Genomic DNA, 16,181 nt, shown 5'->3' on the forward strand with positions numbered 1-16,181 from the left:
AAAATGAAAATACTGCAGAGTTGCCACCAATACTCACCAATACTATAATATCTCTTTAGTTCTGTACGCCTGATCTCCTTTAACTGATTACTTTTTCTCTTCTTTTTCTCATCAGTAATGTACTCCTCTTCCACAGCAATGTTGCACTTGTCTTGCTCTAAAATGACTTTACTGGCATCTTCTTTTCCAGAATGAGTCCTTGCAGCCATAGCTGAGGCTGTCTCTGCATTTTGTTTGGCTTGCTTTTTCTTTTTCAATCTAAGGGTGAGAAGGAAAAAATAGGAAAAACATTAGAAAAATAATTTGCTAAGAGAAATTATATTAATTTCATGCTATTGGGCTTTGAGAAACTAATTAACTGATACTGAAAACACTTTATATTATTGGGTTTTTTCCATTTTTGTTTATTTTCATATATTATTGTTAATTATACTTTCCTGTTATTTTTTCTTTTTTAATCACTTCAAAACTCTTTTATGGAGATCTGTGGCCTTTCCTCTGTTTTACGTCCTCAATATTTATATCTCAAAAACATCACTTGGAAATGCTTTAGACCTGAGGAAATACAAGATTCTTCTACAGGCTATAAGACATTGGGTATGTTTTTTATCAAAATGTACAGCTACTTTACTATCATGCCATTTTTGTGTGTTGCTTTTTTAACTGTTTCTGGTCTCAAGGGTACCTTTAGCCTGATGAGCAAGCATATTTATAAAAAACAAATCCTTTATAATTGATTCACACACTGAATATAAAGGTTTGTCAAGGTGAGCTGGTTCAGATTTGAGTAATTCTTTTCCTTTATACCTAGTATAGTAGTAAGATAGTAGTAAGAAAGAGCTGAACTTCTTGGGATAGACAATGCCATAATGACAATATCAATTTAGTATAATTAAAAGCTGACTGATAACATTAACTTATTTGACATTTTCAACTTTTCACTCCTCAAAGACGTGTAAAAGGTTTACCATAATTCACTGAAATCCAGTAACTCAAAATATTTTCCAGTTGACCTATCATTCTGATTTACTAACATGTCATTCTGTACTCACTGCTGCTGCTGCTGCTAAGTCACTTTAGTCGTGTCTGACTCTGTGCGACCCCAGAGACGGCAGCCCACCAGGCTCCCCTGTCCCTGGGACTCTCCAGGCAAGAACACTGGAGTGGGTTGCCATTTCCTCCTCCATGCATGAGAGTGAAAAGTGAAAGTGAAGTCGCTCAGTCAGGTCCGACTCTTCGAGACCCCATGGACTGCAGCCCACCAGGCTTCTCCGTCCATGGGATTTTCCAGGCAAGAGTACTGGAATGGGGTCACTAGTCCTTCTTAAGAGTGTTTTTACCTCCCAGAATGTAAAGAGTAAGGGCCTTGGCTTCTGCTGTGTGAGACAGGCTGGTCATATATAAACATTTTAAAAATTAGGACCCTTTTCCCCTCTTCTGTCGAGGCGCAGTCAGCTTTTTCACACACGTCTACTTCCTTTACTCCCTTGAGCATCTACACAAGCTGATGCTGGTCAATGGATGAGGAAATGTTTTGGGAAGAAAAGGCAATAACTAGGATCAGAAAGGGACAAAGTTTGATTTTATGCTGCTTTGCTCTGTAATGTTGGCCAAATCAATTTAACAGTTAAAGTCACTGAGGCTTGGCTATCTAATGCAATATTTTATCAGGATCAGTTGAAATAATATGTGTCAACAACAGAACACACACAAACAGTAGAATATACCCAAACACAATCATATGATGACATGAGAACTAAGTATGGCATGGTATACAACACACTTAGCTTTTGAGATAACAGTCTCATGTTCTAACAAATATTTCAACTAGGCTGTCATTCACTGAACACTGAGCAGGCAAGTTCTTAGATTTTCACTGGCTAATAAATAAGTATATGGCATAAGAGAAAGCACAGCTATAAAAAAAAAAATCATAGATGGATATACTCCCCATCTCTGAGTTTAGCTATCTCTTTAGGTTTACTTGTTAAAAAACAAACAAAACAAGAATACAATCTAAACAAAATTGGAAACTCATAAAAAAGGAATTATACCCAATAAACATATTTTTATTTTGTACCCTCACATCTTAAACTGCTTTTTTTTCAGGTAAAACAGTATGTAGCTCTTTGCAAAGGTAAGTCAGATAATACTCCTAATAAAACAATTTCTTGATCAAGATTTCTGTATGAGGTTGAAATTAATACGCAGTGGTGGCTTCCCTGATGGGTCAGTGGTAACAGAATCCACCTGCCAATGCAGGAGATGAAGGTTCCGTCCCTGGGTGGGGAAGATCCCCTGGAGAAGGAAAGGGCAATTCACTCCAGTATTCTTGCCTGGAGACTCCCATGGACAGAGGAGCCTGGTGGGTTACAGTTCAAAGGGGTCACAAAGAGCTGGACATGACTGAGCACGCATGCACAACCTAGGTATCACACAGAGATCGGTTCTTTACTTAGGGAGGTCTATGCAGGCAGCTGATCTCTGTATCCAGAAGGACATGCTAATCTTCTTCTGATATATTGGTTTAACAAAAACATGCCTGAGATGAATGTTACTGCCCAATTCCTAAAATGATTCCTTCCGGGGACGAGAGAAAAGAGATTTCCAAAATTAGTTCTTTGCAGCCTGAGATAGTTGCTGCTGCTTAATCTTCTGAATTTTGCCACTGTAAGTTGATCTAAATGTCCTCATTTCACTGTTCCCATTATAATTAAACTCACTCAGATCTAGGGCACATGTTTTGATGAACAGCAGCACTGTTTGGGGACATCTCATTAGAGACTGTTTTTCACAGGTGGAAATAACAAAATGGGATACATTGTTTCATTCACTTTCCCCCTTTTCCACACAGACCTTTACTGTCAAGCCATAGAGACAAACATATTGATAGTTCAAAAAAAAAAAAAGCTACATAATAGCAATACCAAACTTGCATAACAGAAGACAGAGTACAATTTAACACTTTGGTGATTTTACAATCAGTTACATCTTTTGTTCTGACTAGAGAACTAGGCGAACTTGTTTATCTGGAGGTTATAAATACGACTGGAGCATTCTGACCTTGTAACTGGAAATCATACTATGAGTTCTGGAAGCCCACTGTAAAATCCTTCTTCAAAGCATGGAAATACATTTTTAACATTTACCTAAGGGGGAATAAAAAGAAAGGCAAAATCGTTGTCTGAGAAGGCCTTACAAATAGCTATGACAAGAAGAGAAGCAAAAGGCAAAGGAGAAAAGGAAAGATATTCCCATTTGAATGCAGAATTCCAAAGAGCAGCAAGGAGAGATAAGAAAGCCTTCCTCAGCGATCAGTGAAAAGAAATAGAGGAAAACAACAGAATGGGAAAGACTAGAGAGATCTCTTCAAGAAAATTAGAGATACCAAGGGAACATTTCACGCAAAGATGGGCACAATAAAGGACAGAAATGGTATGGACCTAACAGAAGCAGAAGATATTAAGAAAAATAAACAAGAATGGTGGCAAGAATAAACAGAAGAACTATACAAAAAAGATCTTCACAATCCAGATAATCACGATGGTGTGATCACTCATCTAGAGCCAGACATCCCGGAATGTGAAGTCAAGTGGGCCTTAGAAAGCATCACTACAAACAAAGCTAGTGGAGGTGATGGAATTCCAGTTGAGCTCTTTCAAATCCTAAAAGATGATGCTGTGAAAGTGCTGCACTCAATATGCCAGCAAATTTGGAAAACTCAGCAGTGGCCACAGGACTGGAAACAGTCAGTTTTCACTCCAGTCCCAAAGAAAGGCAATGCCAAAGAATGCTCACAATTGCACTCATCTCACACGCTAGTAAAGCAGTGCTCAAAATTCTCAAAGCCAGGCTTCAACAATATGTGAACTGTGAACTTCCAGATGTTCAAGCTGGTTTTAGAAAAGGAAGAGGAACCAGAGATCAAATTGCTCACATTCTCTGGATCATCGAAAAAGCAATAGTGTTCCAGAAAAACATCTACTTCTGCTTTATTGACTATGCCAAAGCCTTTGACTGTGTGGATCATCACAAACTGTGGAAAATTCTTCAAGAGACAGGAATACCAGACCACCTGACCTGCCTCTTGAGAAATCTGTATGCAGGTGAGGAAGCAACAGTTAGAACTGGACATGGAACAGACTGGTTCCAAATCAGGAAAGGAGTACATCAAGGCTGTATATAGTTACCCTGCTTATTTAACTTATACGCAGAGTACATCATGAGAAATGCCTGGGCTGGACGAAGCACAAGCTGGAATCAAGATTGCTGGGAGAAATATCAATAACCTCAGATATGCAGATGACACCACACTTATGGCAGAAAGCGAAAAAGAACTAAAGAGCTTCTTGATGAAAGTGAAAGAGAAGAGTGAAAAAGTTGGCTTAACACTCAACGTTCAGAAAACTAAGATCATGGCATCTGGTCCCATCACTTCATGGCAAATACATGGGGAAACAGTGGAAACAGTGTCAGACTTTATTTTGGGGGGCTCCAAAATCACTGCAGATGGTGACTGCAGCCATGAAATTAAAAGACGCTTACTCCTTGGAAGGAAAGTTATGACCAACCTAGACAGCATATTAAAAAGCAGAGACATTACTTTGTCAACAAAGGTCCGTCTAGTCAAGGCTATGTTTTTTCCAGTAGTCATGTATGGATGTGAGAGTTGGACTATAAAGAAAGCTGAGCACTGAAGAATTGAAGCTTTTGAACTGTGGTGTTGGAGAAGACTCTTGAGAGTCCCTTGGACTGCAAGGAGATCCAACCAATCCATTCTGAAGGAGATCAGCCCTCGGTGTTCATTGGAAGGACTGATGTTGAAGCTGAAACTCCAATACTTTGGCCACCTAATGCAAAGAACTGACTCATTGGAAAGGACCCTGATGCTTGGAAAGACTGAAGGCTGGAGAAGGGGACGACAGAGGATGAGATGGTTGGATGGCATCACCGACTCAACGGACATGAGTTTGTGACATGGAGGGTTTGTGACTCTCCTCCGGGAGTTGGCGACAGACAGGGAGGCCTGGTGAGCTGCAGTCTATGGGGTCACAAAGAGTCAGACACTACTGAGGCACTGAACTGAACTGAACTGAAGGGGGAATAATTGCCAATCTGATAAATGTGGTATAGTTAATGCTCTTCAAACATTTCTTTTCATGACTTTTTATCTTTGAGGCCTTTCCTTTTGTTCTTCAAATCAACATCACTGCAAGACATTCCCACAGAAGGGTTCTGTTCTCACTAAATTAAGGTAAACTGGAAACAAAAAGTTCTACAAGAAAATAAACTCCCTTTATTTCACCAAGGCTTTTTCAATGACCCTAAATGTAAACATTTACATGGTGGACTAAAAAAATTATCTGGCAAATTATCTTAAACAGATAGCTGATTGAAAATAATGAAACATGGTTAACATCTAATGGCTGTGAATGTGGGGGAAAAAAACCCTAAAAACCAAAAAACCTCTTGTAATGCTCTATTTGTCTTAAAATAAATAAATAAATAAATAGATAAGTAAATAAATAAAAGGCCACAATGACATAAAATGAGTGTTTATTCCTACATCTCCTGTCACTGCTGCAACCCAGCCCGGTCAATTCTGTTTCCTGAATCTCTCCTTCTCCAGTTCACCTCCTCCTCTTGGTCTCAGCTCCCACAGAATGATTTTAGGCTTGTATTATCTCTCTGACTGTTTTTTTACAATATAATTTATTCTCTGTTTTACTATGAACATAATGCATTTCATACTAGTAAATTTTTAAAATGCAGCAAAGTAAAAACAAAGAACTCTAAGATGAAATGCTAACACTGAGAAGCAATCATTGCTTGGGGGAGAAAAGGAAACTAGGGGCAATTACACTAAGTCAGACTTTCCCCAAGGGCAGAGGAGTGAGGCACTGTGGCTTACCGTCAGGGTTCTGAGCTTCTTATAGGTACCTTCCTATAAAGGAGTATTAAAGGACTGTATAGAAAATAGATAAACAAGGGCCTACTGTATAGCACAGGGAAGTATATTCAATATCTTATAATAATCTAAAGTGGAAAAGAATCTGAAAAATTATTTATTTGTATATATAACTAAATCCATTCCCTTCTCATTAGAAGGAAATGGCAAACCGCTTCAGTATTCTTACCTTGAGAACCCCAAGAACAGTATGAAAAGGCAAAATGAAAGGATACTGAAAGAGGAACTCCCCAGGTTGGTAGGGGCCCAATATGCTACTGGAGATCAGTGGAGAAATAACTCCAGAAAGAATAAAGGGAAGGAGCCAAAGCAAAAACAATACGCAGTTGTGGAGGTGACTGGTGATAGAAGCAAGGTCCGATGCTGTAAAGAGCAATAGTGCATAGGAACCTGGAATGTTAGGTCCATGAATCAAGGCAAATTGGAAGTGGTCAAACAGGAGATGGCAAGAGTGAACGTCGACATTCTAGGAATCAGTGAACTACAATGGACTGGAATGGTGAATTTAACTCAGATGACCATTATATCTACTACTGTGGGCAGGAATCCCTTAGAAGAAATGGAGTAGCCATCATGGTCAACAAAAGAGTCCAAAATGCAGTACTTGCATGCAATCTCAAAAATGACAGAATGATCTCTGTTTGTTTCCAAAGCAAACCATTCAATATCACGGTAATTCAAGTCTATGCCCCAACCAGTAAGGCTGAAGAAGCTGAAGCTGAACGGTTCTATGAAGACCTACAAGACCTTTTAGAACTAACACCCAAAAAAGATGTCCTTTTCATTATAGGGGACTGGAATGCAAAAGTAGGAAGTCAAGAAACACCTGGAGTAACAGGCAAATTTGGCTTTGTAGTATGGAGTGAAGCAGGGCAAAGGCTAATAGAGTTTTGCCAAGAGAACACACTGGTCATAGCAAACACCCTCTTCCAACAACACAAGAGAAGACTCTACACATGGACATCACCAGATTGTCAACACCGAAATCAGACTGATTATATTCTTTGCAGCCAAAGATGGAGAAGCTCTATACAGTCAACAAAAACAAGACCAGGAGCTGACTGTGGCTCAGATCATGAACGCCTTATTGCCAAATTCAGACTGAAATTGAAGAAAATAGGGAAAACCACTAGACCATTCAGGTATGACCTAAATCAAATCCCTTATGATTATACAGTGGAAGTGAGAAATAGATTTAAGGGACTAGATCTGATAGATAGAGTGCCTGAAAACTATGGACAGAGGTTTGTGACACTGTACAGGAGACAGGGATCAAGACCATCCCCAAGAAATGCAAAAAAGCAAAATGGCTCTCTGAGGAGGCCTTACAAATAGCTGTGAAAAGAAGAGAAACAAAAAGCAAAGGAGAAAAGGAAAGATATTCCCATTTGAATGCAGAATTCCAAACAATAGCAAGGAGAGATAAGAAAGCCTTCCTCACAGATCAATGCAAAGAAATAGAGGGAAACAACAGAATGGGAAAGACTAGAGATCTCTTCAAGAAAATTAGAGATACCAAGGGAACATTTCACGCAAAGATGGGCTCAATAAAGGACAGAAATGGTATGGACATAACAGAAGCGGAAGATATTAAGAAGAGGTGGCAAGAATACACAGAAGAACTGTACAAAAAAGATCTTCACAGTCCAGATAATCACGATGGTGTGATCACTCATCTAGAGTCAGACATTCTGGAATGTGAAGTCAAGTGGGCCTTAGAAAGCATGACTATGAACAAAGCTAGTGGAGGTGATGGAATTCCAGTTGAGCTCTTTCAAATCTTAAAAGATGATGCTGTGAAAGTGCTGCACTCAATATGCCAGCAAATTTGGAAAACTCAGCAGTGGCCACAGGACTGGAAATGGTCAGTTTTCACTCCAATCCCAAAGAAAGGCAATGCCAAAGAATGCTCAAACTACCCCACAATTGCACTCATCTCACACGCTAGTAAAGTAGTGCTCAAAACTCTCCAAGCCAGGCTTCAGCAATACGTGAACCAGGAACTTCCAGATGTTCAAGCTGGGTTTAGAAAAGGCAGAGGAACCAGAGATCAAATTGCCAACATCCACTGGATCATTGAAAAAGCAAGAGAATTCCAAAAAAACATCTACTTCTGCTTTCTTGACTATGCCAAAGCCTTTGACTGTGTGGATCACAGTAAACTGTGGAAAATTCTGAAAGAGATGGGAATACCAGACCACCTGACCTGCCTCTTGAGAAATCTGTATGCAGGTGAGGAAGCAACAGTTAGAACTGGACATGGAACAACAGACTGGTTCCAAATAGGAAAAGGAGTACGTCAAGGCTGTATATTGTCACCCTGCTTATTTAACTTCTATGCAGAGTACATCATGAGAAACGCTGGGCTGGACGAAGCACAAGCTGGAATCAAGATTGTTGGGAGAAATATCAATAACCTCAGATATGCAGATGACACCACCCTTATAGCAGAAAGTGAAGAGGAACTAAAAAGCCTCTTGATGAAAGTGAAAGAGGAGAGTGAAAAAGTTGGCTTAACACTCAACATTCAGAAAACGAAGATCATGGCATCTGGTCCCATCACTTCATGGCAAATAGATGGGGAAACAGTGGAAACAGTGTCAGACTTTATTTGGGGGGGCTCCAAAATCACTGCAGATGGTGACTGCAGCCATGAGATTAAAAGACGCTTACTTCTTGGAAGGAAAGTTATGACCCACCTAGACAGCATATTAAAAAGCAGAGACATTACTTTGCCAACAAAGGTCCGTCTAGTCAAGGCTATGGCTTTTCCGGTGGTCATGTATGGATGTGAGAGTTGGACTGTGAAGAAAGCTGAGCGCAGAAGAATTGATGCCTTTGAACTGTGGTGTTGGAGAAGACTCCTGCAAGTCCCTTGGACTGCAAGGAGATCCAACCAGTCCATCCTAAAGGAGATCAGCCCTCGGTGTTCATTGGAAGGACTGATGCTAAGGCTGAAACTCCAATACTTTGGCCACCTCACGTAAAGAGTTGACTCATTGGAAAAGACCTTGATGCTGGGAGGGATTGAGGGCAGGAGGAGAAGGGGACAGCAGAGGATGAGATGGCTGGATGGCATCACTGACTCGATGGACGTGAGTTTGAGAGAACTCCAGGTGTTGGTGATGGACAGGGAGGCCTGGCGTGCTGAGATTCATGGGGTCTCAAAGAGTCAGACACGACTGAGACTGAACTAACTACTATAACTGAATCACTTTGTTGTACACATGAAACTAATACAACATTGTAAATTAACTACAATCTTTTTGAAAAAGGAATATTGAAGGGCTTTTTTGGAGTCTTTTGGCTCTTTTTACATTAAAATTGTGTGCATTTGTAAGACATATGCACACCTCATTTTTTCCCTGCTCATATCCTAACCCAGAGCTAAAGAAATAAAGTGATACTGTGAAAGAAAGCATTTTTAGTAGCTCAGTAAAAACCGTTCCCTCCGACATTTTTTCCTTTACTAAAGGAAATACGTTCAGAGCACTGGCAGCCATCAACGTCAAGGACCTAGAGCAAGTTCCTTTCTTTGTCTCTGCAAGAGGTCTCCTGTGTTGTTTGCTGACTTCCAGGGGAATGCAACAAAAATGCTCCCTTTGGAGAGGAGCACCAAATGGAGAGAGGAGGCTTTCATTTGCAATAGAGTGAAAGCTTCATGAGGGCAGGGGTTTGTCCAGGTTTTATTAAATGCCATATTCCAAGGGTCTATGCATTAAACATTAGCTCGTCAATAAATACCTCTTGAATCAATAAGTGGATAAATGAGGTCATGTTTTGATTTGTCTGAGAGTTGCTCTCCTACAAATATGCCATTTCACAGCTTTGATTAGCAATGTGTTCTCAAAAATAAACTCTCATGTCTTGATCTATTGGTAAATTACTAACTTGCTCAATTCTTCAGTTTCTTCCTCTGTAATACAGCCCAACTTAGAGGAATATGAGAAATAAATGTGAAAAATCATCAAAGAGCCTTTTATCACCAAATTACTATTTCCAAAAGTTGAGGGCTATTGTACATACAGCATTGATATTTAAACTCTTTTTTATTAAATCTAATACAAAAATGTTTATTTGATATTATGTTATCCTAAGTTGCTTCAATCATGTCCAATTGTTTGTGACCCCGTGGACTGTAGCCCACTAGGCTCCTCTGTCCATGGAATTCTCCAGGCAAGAATACTGGAATTGGTTGCCACTCCCTTCTACAGGGGATAGTATCAACCCAGGAATCGAACCCAAATTGCCTGCATTGCAAGCAGATTCTTTACTGTGAGCTACCAGGAAAGCCCCCTCTCTTTATCTAGATACTGAAAAAGAAAATATATTAGCCATATATAATTTAAAATATATTAAATAGACTTCTTTCATTAATTTTAAATTAGTGGTTCTCTATGACTCTTACTTAATTCCACAATTTGAGGTCCATGTGTTTCTATAAAAAGCGTCATAGACAAAATATAGTAAAAATTTAAATAAAAAAATTTAAATTCAGTTCTTGAGTTATAAGAGCCATATTTTAAAACCTGAACATGGGAATTCCCTGGCGATCCAGTGGTTAGGACTCTGCCCTTTCACTGAAGGTTTAATCCCTGGTCAAGGAACTAAGATCATGCAAGCCATAGGTACGGAAAAAAAAAAAAAAAAAACCCTATTCGCAAGAGACAAAGAGTGAAGATAGAAATGTTTTCATATTTAAAGCTTATTGAGTACATGCATACAATACAAGATCTACAGTTCAGTTCAGTTCCTCAGTCGTGTCCAACTCTGTGACCCAATGGACTGCAGCACGCCAGGCCTCCCTGTCCATCACCAACTCCCAGAGTCCACCCAAACCCATGTCCATTGAGTTGGTGAGGCCATCCAACCATCTCATCCTCTGTCGTCTAAGGGTACAACAAAAAAATTGGTGACTTTCTAGCAAAAGAAAGGTAAAAGTTGTGGGGAAAGAAAGTAAAAAAAAAAAATAAACTTCTCTTTTTTATATTTTACGTACAATAGCTAATCAATAAAATTTTTAATATTTAGTCTTTGAAGTCTCCTTCCTACAATAATTTAACTCATATATATTATAAGATTTTAAAACCTGAATTTACTTTTTAAAAAAGATTATCATGAAAAGTTTGAAAGAACTTTTTTCCTAACAGCAAGCACTACTGAGGTGACTAATGAATCAGGCACTGTGCTACAAACTTTCCAAATATCACCCTATCCTCATAAAAATATCATAAATCCTCATAAATATCCTCATAAATATCATCCTATCCTCCAGCGAGGAAGGCAGTCTTAGCTCCATGTTACAGATAAGAAAAGGACAGCTGAGAAAAATTAGGGCCACTTTGCAAGGTCACAAGGCTTCGTTAAGTTGTGGAACAGGAATTCACAAGGCCATAGAGCCTCCAAGATCTCTCCTGAGAGTATTCTATGGCAAATGTATATATACTGCGACTTTCAAATCCACTGGACTTTGGAAATTCTTGGAACTACTTGGGGAAGAATGGTCTGGCAATCTAGTAGGCTACAATGGAGAAACGTGCTCATGGGAAGGAAAGAGTTAGGTTCTGGGCTTGGCTATCTCATAATCAGTCATGACCCTCTTTGGAAATAAGATAAACGCTCTAGGACTTCTAAGGTAAACAAAAGCAAGAGGTTGACAAGATTTTCAAGGTCTGTCTGGCTCTAACAGTTGGCTGAGATTTAGGAAATGTGCTAACACTATTTTTGAGGTTAAAAAAAAAATCTTCTCTTAAATCCAAACTAAACCTTCCTAAGAGTCTGCACTTCCTTGTGCTCCCTCATATCCGATGACATCTTCCTTCCACAACAGCGCCTTCAGCCCTGGAAAAATCCAGAGGTCAAGAAAGAACACCTTTTGTATACAAAGGATGTTTAAAAACAATAACAAAAATAAAACTAAAAAATTTTTAAAGGCAAAGAGGCTCTGTTCTACAGTTTGGAGCTAATAGCTCCATGAAGAAAAGTAGAAAATGAGAAAATTGACCAGCCACAGAAGCAGTATAATTTTTTTCTTTTACTTTTTTTACTTTTTTACTTTTTCTTTCATTTTTTAACTTTTCTTAAGTAAACCCTTTGGTGTCTCATTTCATCTAGTTACAGGTGAAGAGGGGATAAGATTTGGTCTGTGGAACTCCAGAGAACATATTAATGAGCTATAGGAAGTCACAGAGAAATAAACATTCGGTCAGGGTAAAGGTCTAACAGAGCAATCTAATAATGGAACCGGCTGCGTCACAAAGAAGGGAACTCCCTGCCACTGGAAGTATTCAAGCAGGACAGGTCCCAGGTGTGACCTCCCAAACCACAAGGAATAACCCTGTGTATTTTTTTAATTGGGATATAATTGACATATAAGTTTCAGGTGTACAACATAATGACTCAGTAGATATATATATATAGTGAAATGACAACTATAATGTCTAGTTAACATCTATCAGCATGCATAGCTACAAATTTTTTAGTGTGATAACAACTTTTAAGATCTACTCTCTTAGTAACTTGCAGATATACAATAGAGTACTATTAACTATAGTTACCAGGCTATACATTATATCCACAGAACTCACTTTATAACTGGAAGTGTGTACCTTTTTGACAACCTTCACCCATTTCGCCCATCCTGCAATACAGCCTTCTTTAATACAAGTATTTCTCCTCAAAATTCCTTCCACAGGGAAGTAAGAGTATTAACATAAAAGATATAGATGTGTTATTATTGCCTTTAAAAAGTCATAGAACAGTATGATCAGTTCAGTTCAGTCACAGTCATGTCTAACTCTACGTACACCAGGCCTCCCTGTCCATCATGAACTCCCAGAGTTTACACAGACTCATGTCCATTGAGTTGGTGATGCCATCCAACCATCTCATCCTCTGTGGTCCCCTTCTCCTACCACCTTCAATCTTTCCCAGCAACAGGGTCTTTTCCACTGAGTCAGTTCTTAGCGTCAGGTGGCCAAAGTATTGGAGTTTCAGCTTCAACATCAGTCCTTCCAGTGAACACCCAGGACTGATCTCCTTTAGGATGGACTGGTTGGATCTCCTTGCAGTCCAAGGGACTCTCAAGAGTCTTCTCCAACACCACAGTTCAAAAGCATCAATTCGTCGGCGCTCAGCTTTCTTCACAGTCCAACTCTCACATCCATACATGACCACTGGAAAAACCATAGCCTTGACTAGATGGACCTTTGTTGGCAAAGTGATAGTATGACCTTATTTTTGTGAAATAAAACAAAAAAAATAGAAGAAAACCCTCCAAGACCAACAACTATTCCATTTAGTTATATATATATATATATGAGATTTAGATATATAGATATGGGAAAATGGTGGGTCAACGAGGAAGGAAAAAGAGGGACAGCTCTGACTCTTGTTGTTCAGTCACTCAGTTGTGTCCGACTCTTTGCGACCTCATGGACGGCAGCACGCCAGGCTTCCCTGTCCTTCACTACCTCCCTGAGTCTGCTCAAATTCATGTCCCTTCACACTTACATAATTTGGTGCTGATTTTTTTTTTTTATATACAGGAAGGATATATTACTTTGTAATTATGAGCCAACTTTTTAATTTAAAAAAATGAAACATCTGCAACTAGGACAAAATTTCACTACATCTTATTCAGAGGTTCATTCCTTCTGAGTCCAGCTATCACAGTGAATTACTGCACTGCAGCCCCAATCCCCTTCTTTATCAAGGCAGAGCTGCTCTGTGGCCCTCAGGGAACCTTCTCTTAGATCTTGTTCTTGGCTGTTCCACTGAACCTTTGTTCTTGTACTGTTCTGACCCTCAGAGTCTTGGCTGTTTTTTCCCTGGCTGCCTAAACGTGACTCTTGCCATCTCCAGACTCAAGGAATGGGCTGTTGCCATGGAATAAGCTCTGTCTGTGGGCTAGAAACATGTGTTTGAATACTCATTATCCTTTATTAGGTATGCATCCTCAGTTGTTATTGCTGTTTAGTCCCTCAGTCGTGTCCAACTCTTTGCAACCCTGTGAACTGCAGTCTGCCAGGCTCCTCTAAATCTCAACTTCAGGTTCCTTGTCCATGCAAGGGAAATAATGGCCTCAGATAGGGTTTTTTTTTTTTTGATGGTTAAACTAAGTAGTTCAAGGAAAGCTTACTTGTATTATTAAACACAACCTGTGTCTGGTTCCCAGTAAGAGCTCAATGACCAGATGTTACTATTCGGTTGGCCAAAAAGTTCATCTGGGTTTTTCCCAGATGTAAAACCCAAATTGACCAAATTTGGAAAAACCCAAATGAACTTTTTGGCCAACCCAGTACTTGGTTATGCCACTGCTGTTGTCTCTACTTGAGGATTTCTAAGAGTCAAAGAAAATGAGGTAACATATAAAGTAATATAATACAACCAAGAAGGTACCTAGGTCTAGACATTATTCTTCTCACTATACATAAATATTAATTTTAGTTAATACTGTGCTATGAATTTAGACAACAGCACAAAGCTAGAAAGCTATTTATTATTTCTAGGAGAACATCATTTCTGGTATTCCATTTCACTTTGTGATTTCACAAATGGAAGGTCAGCTTCCTGTTTACACTGCAAATTGCCAACTGGGATAAATGCCAAATAAAATCAAACTTAAAGTGTGTGTGTGGGGGGCGGGGTGGTGAGAATCATTGAAAAACAAAACAAACACCAATGAAAAATCCTGTCTTGGAATTATGATCAAATAAAACCAAAAAGTTCCAGTAATCCCTGGGGGGGCGGGGGGGGGGGGAGGAAATCTATGGGCACCTGATTGAAGTGCCACCTTTGAAATGTGCATTCATTTATTCATTTAGTTTAATTTTGATCTTGAAATATCCCTCTCCCCCAAGAGAATTCATCAAGCTCAAATGGAAATACTCTAGCTCCAAAGAACCTACAGTTAGAAAAAGAAATCCTTTGGCTTTGGGTTTAATAACCAGCAATATGCCCACACAGATGAATACCACAACAGAATTTCCCTTGGCCTCAAGAAACAAGTGCATCCAATAAAGACTGCTAAACACATCACAAAATTCTCCCTTTTGTAGGATTTCTTTGTTCTATAACAGTGTGGAATCAGCAGATCTGAGGGGACTCTGGTAATCAAAGTGCAGGTGCCAGGAGTGGATGTAAAAAACTGTCACACTTTCAGAGAAGCCTTGGGGTGGGTTCCTAATGGATGTTTCAGAGAACCTTCCATGCTTCCTCCCAGTACCAGGATGATAATGGTACTGCCACAAAATGGATGCCTAGTGTGTAGAATGTGTGCCTTGTATTTATAAAACAAGACAGGCTTTTGTTGCATCTATAGATTGCCCGTGTGGGAGTCTGGTTCCCTTTTCGAAAAATCAGGATGCTGAGTCACAGCCTGAAAAAGTTCCAGGGGAATCAATAGCACCGACAATAGTAATATACACCTCAGCTGTAAACTGAAGAAAGGGAAGCAGAAACAGGAACTTGCTCTGGGAGATAAGTGAACTGCATTCTGCTAAGAGTAATCAGCCAAGTCCTATAAATATAACATTTAAGTGTTAGGAATTTTTACTGCTTGTCAATTAAGAATAAGCTGATAAATATAGCAATGCAGAAGTTAACCAAAATCTGCAAATACAAATGCTAAGAAATGACTAATTACTTAGTAGCTTGTAAACTCCCTTTTGGTTTACAGTGGTATTATGTATGTATTGATAGTTTATTTAACTTAATACCGTCAACTAATTAGCTGTATTAGCTTCCTATGGCTGCTGTCACAAATGACTACAAACTTGGTAGCTTAAAACAACACAAACACATTCTCTTACAGTTCCGGAGGTCAGAAGTCCAAAATCAGTCACACACGCCCTGCAGACTCTCTTCCCTTGCCTTTTCCAGCAGCAAGAGCTGCTTTCTTCCATCTTCAAAGCCAACAGTGCGGTATATGGTTTCACTGTCACACCACATTCTTCTCTGCAGTCAAATCTCCCTCTGTAGTCAACTCTCCTCCTCCTTACGGGAACACTGAGACTGCATTCAGAAGCCCACCCAGATAATCCAGGATCATCTTCCCATCTCCAGAGTCTTAATCTTATCTTCGAGGTCTTTAAGCCTGAGAAGGTTAACATTCCCAGGTCCAGGGATTAGAACCTAGGTATCTCTGAACAGGCTTTCCCAATGGCTCAGTGGGTAAAGAATCTGCCTGCAGTGCAGGAAACACAGGAGACAT

General features: G+C 39.5%; 1 protein-coding gene across 4 annotated transcripts in view; it reads right to left on the reverse strand.

Moving 5' to 3' along the window:
- Positions 1-16,181, reverse strand: part of NCOA7 (nuclear receptor coactivator 7) — a 161,615-nt gene that overhangs the window by 83,500 nt on the left and 61,934 nt on the right. For all 4 annotated transcript variants that reach the window (XM_019967114.2, XM_070795832.1, XM_019967113.2 and 1 more), the window contains one exon: positions 38-258. In XM_019967114.2, coding sequence (XP_019822673.2) covers positions 38-258 — 221 coding nt within the window. Of the gene's footprint in view, positions 1-37; positions 259-16,181 lie in introns of those variants that run through there.

This window comes from Bos indicus, chromosome 9, assembly GCF_029378745.1.
Source record: "Bos indicus isolate NIAB-ARS_2022 breed Sahiwal x Tharparkar chromosome 9, NIAB-ARS_B.indTharparkar_mat_pri_1.0, whole genome shotgun sequence".
Lineage (NCBI taxonomy): Eukaryota > Metazoa > Chordata > Mammalia > Artiodactyla > Bovidae > Bos > Bos indicus.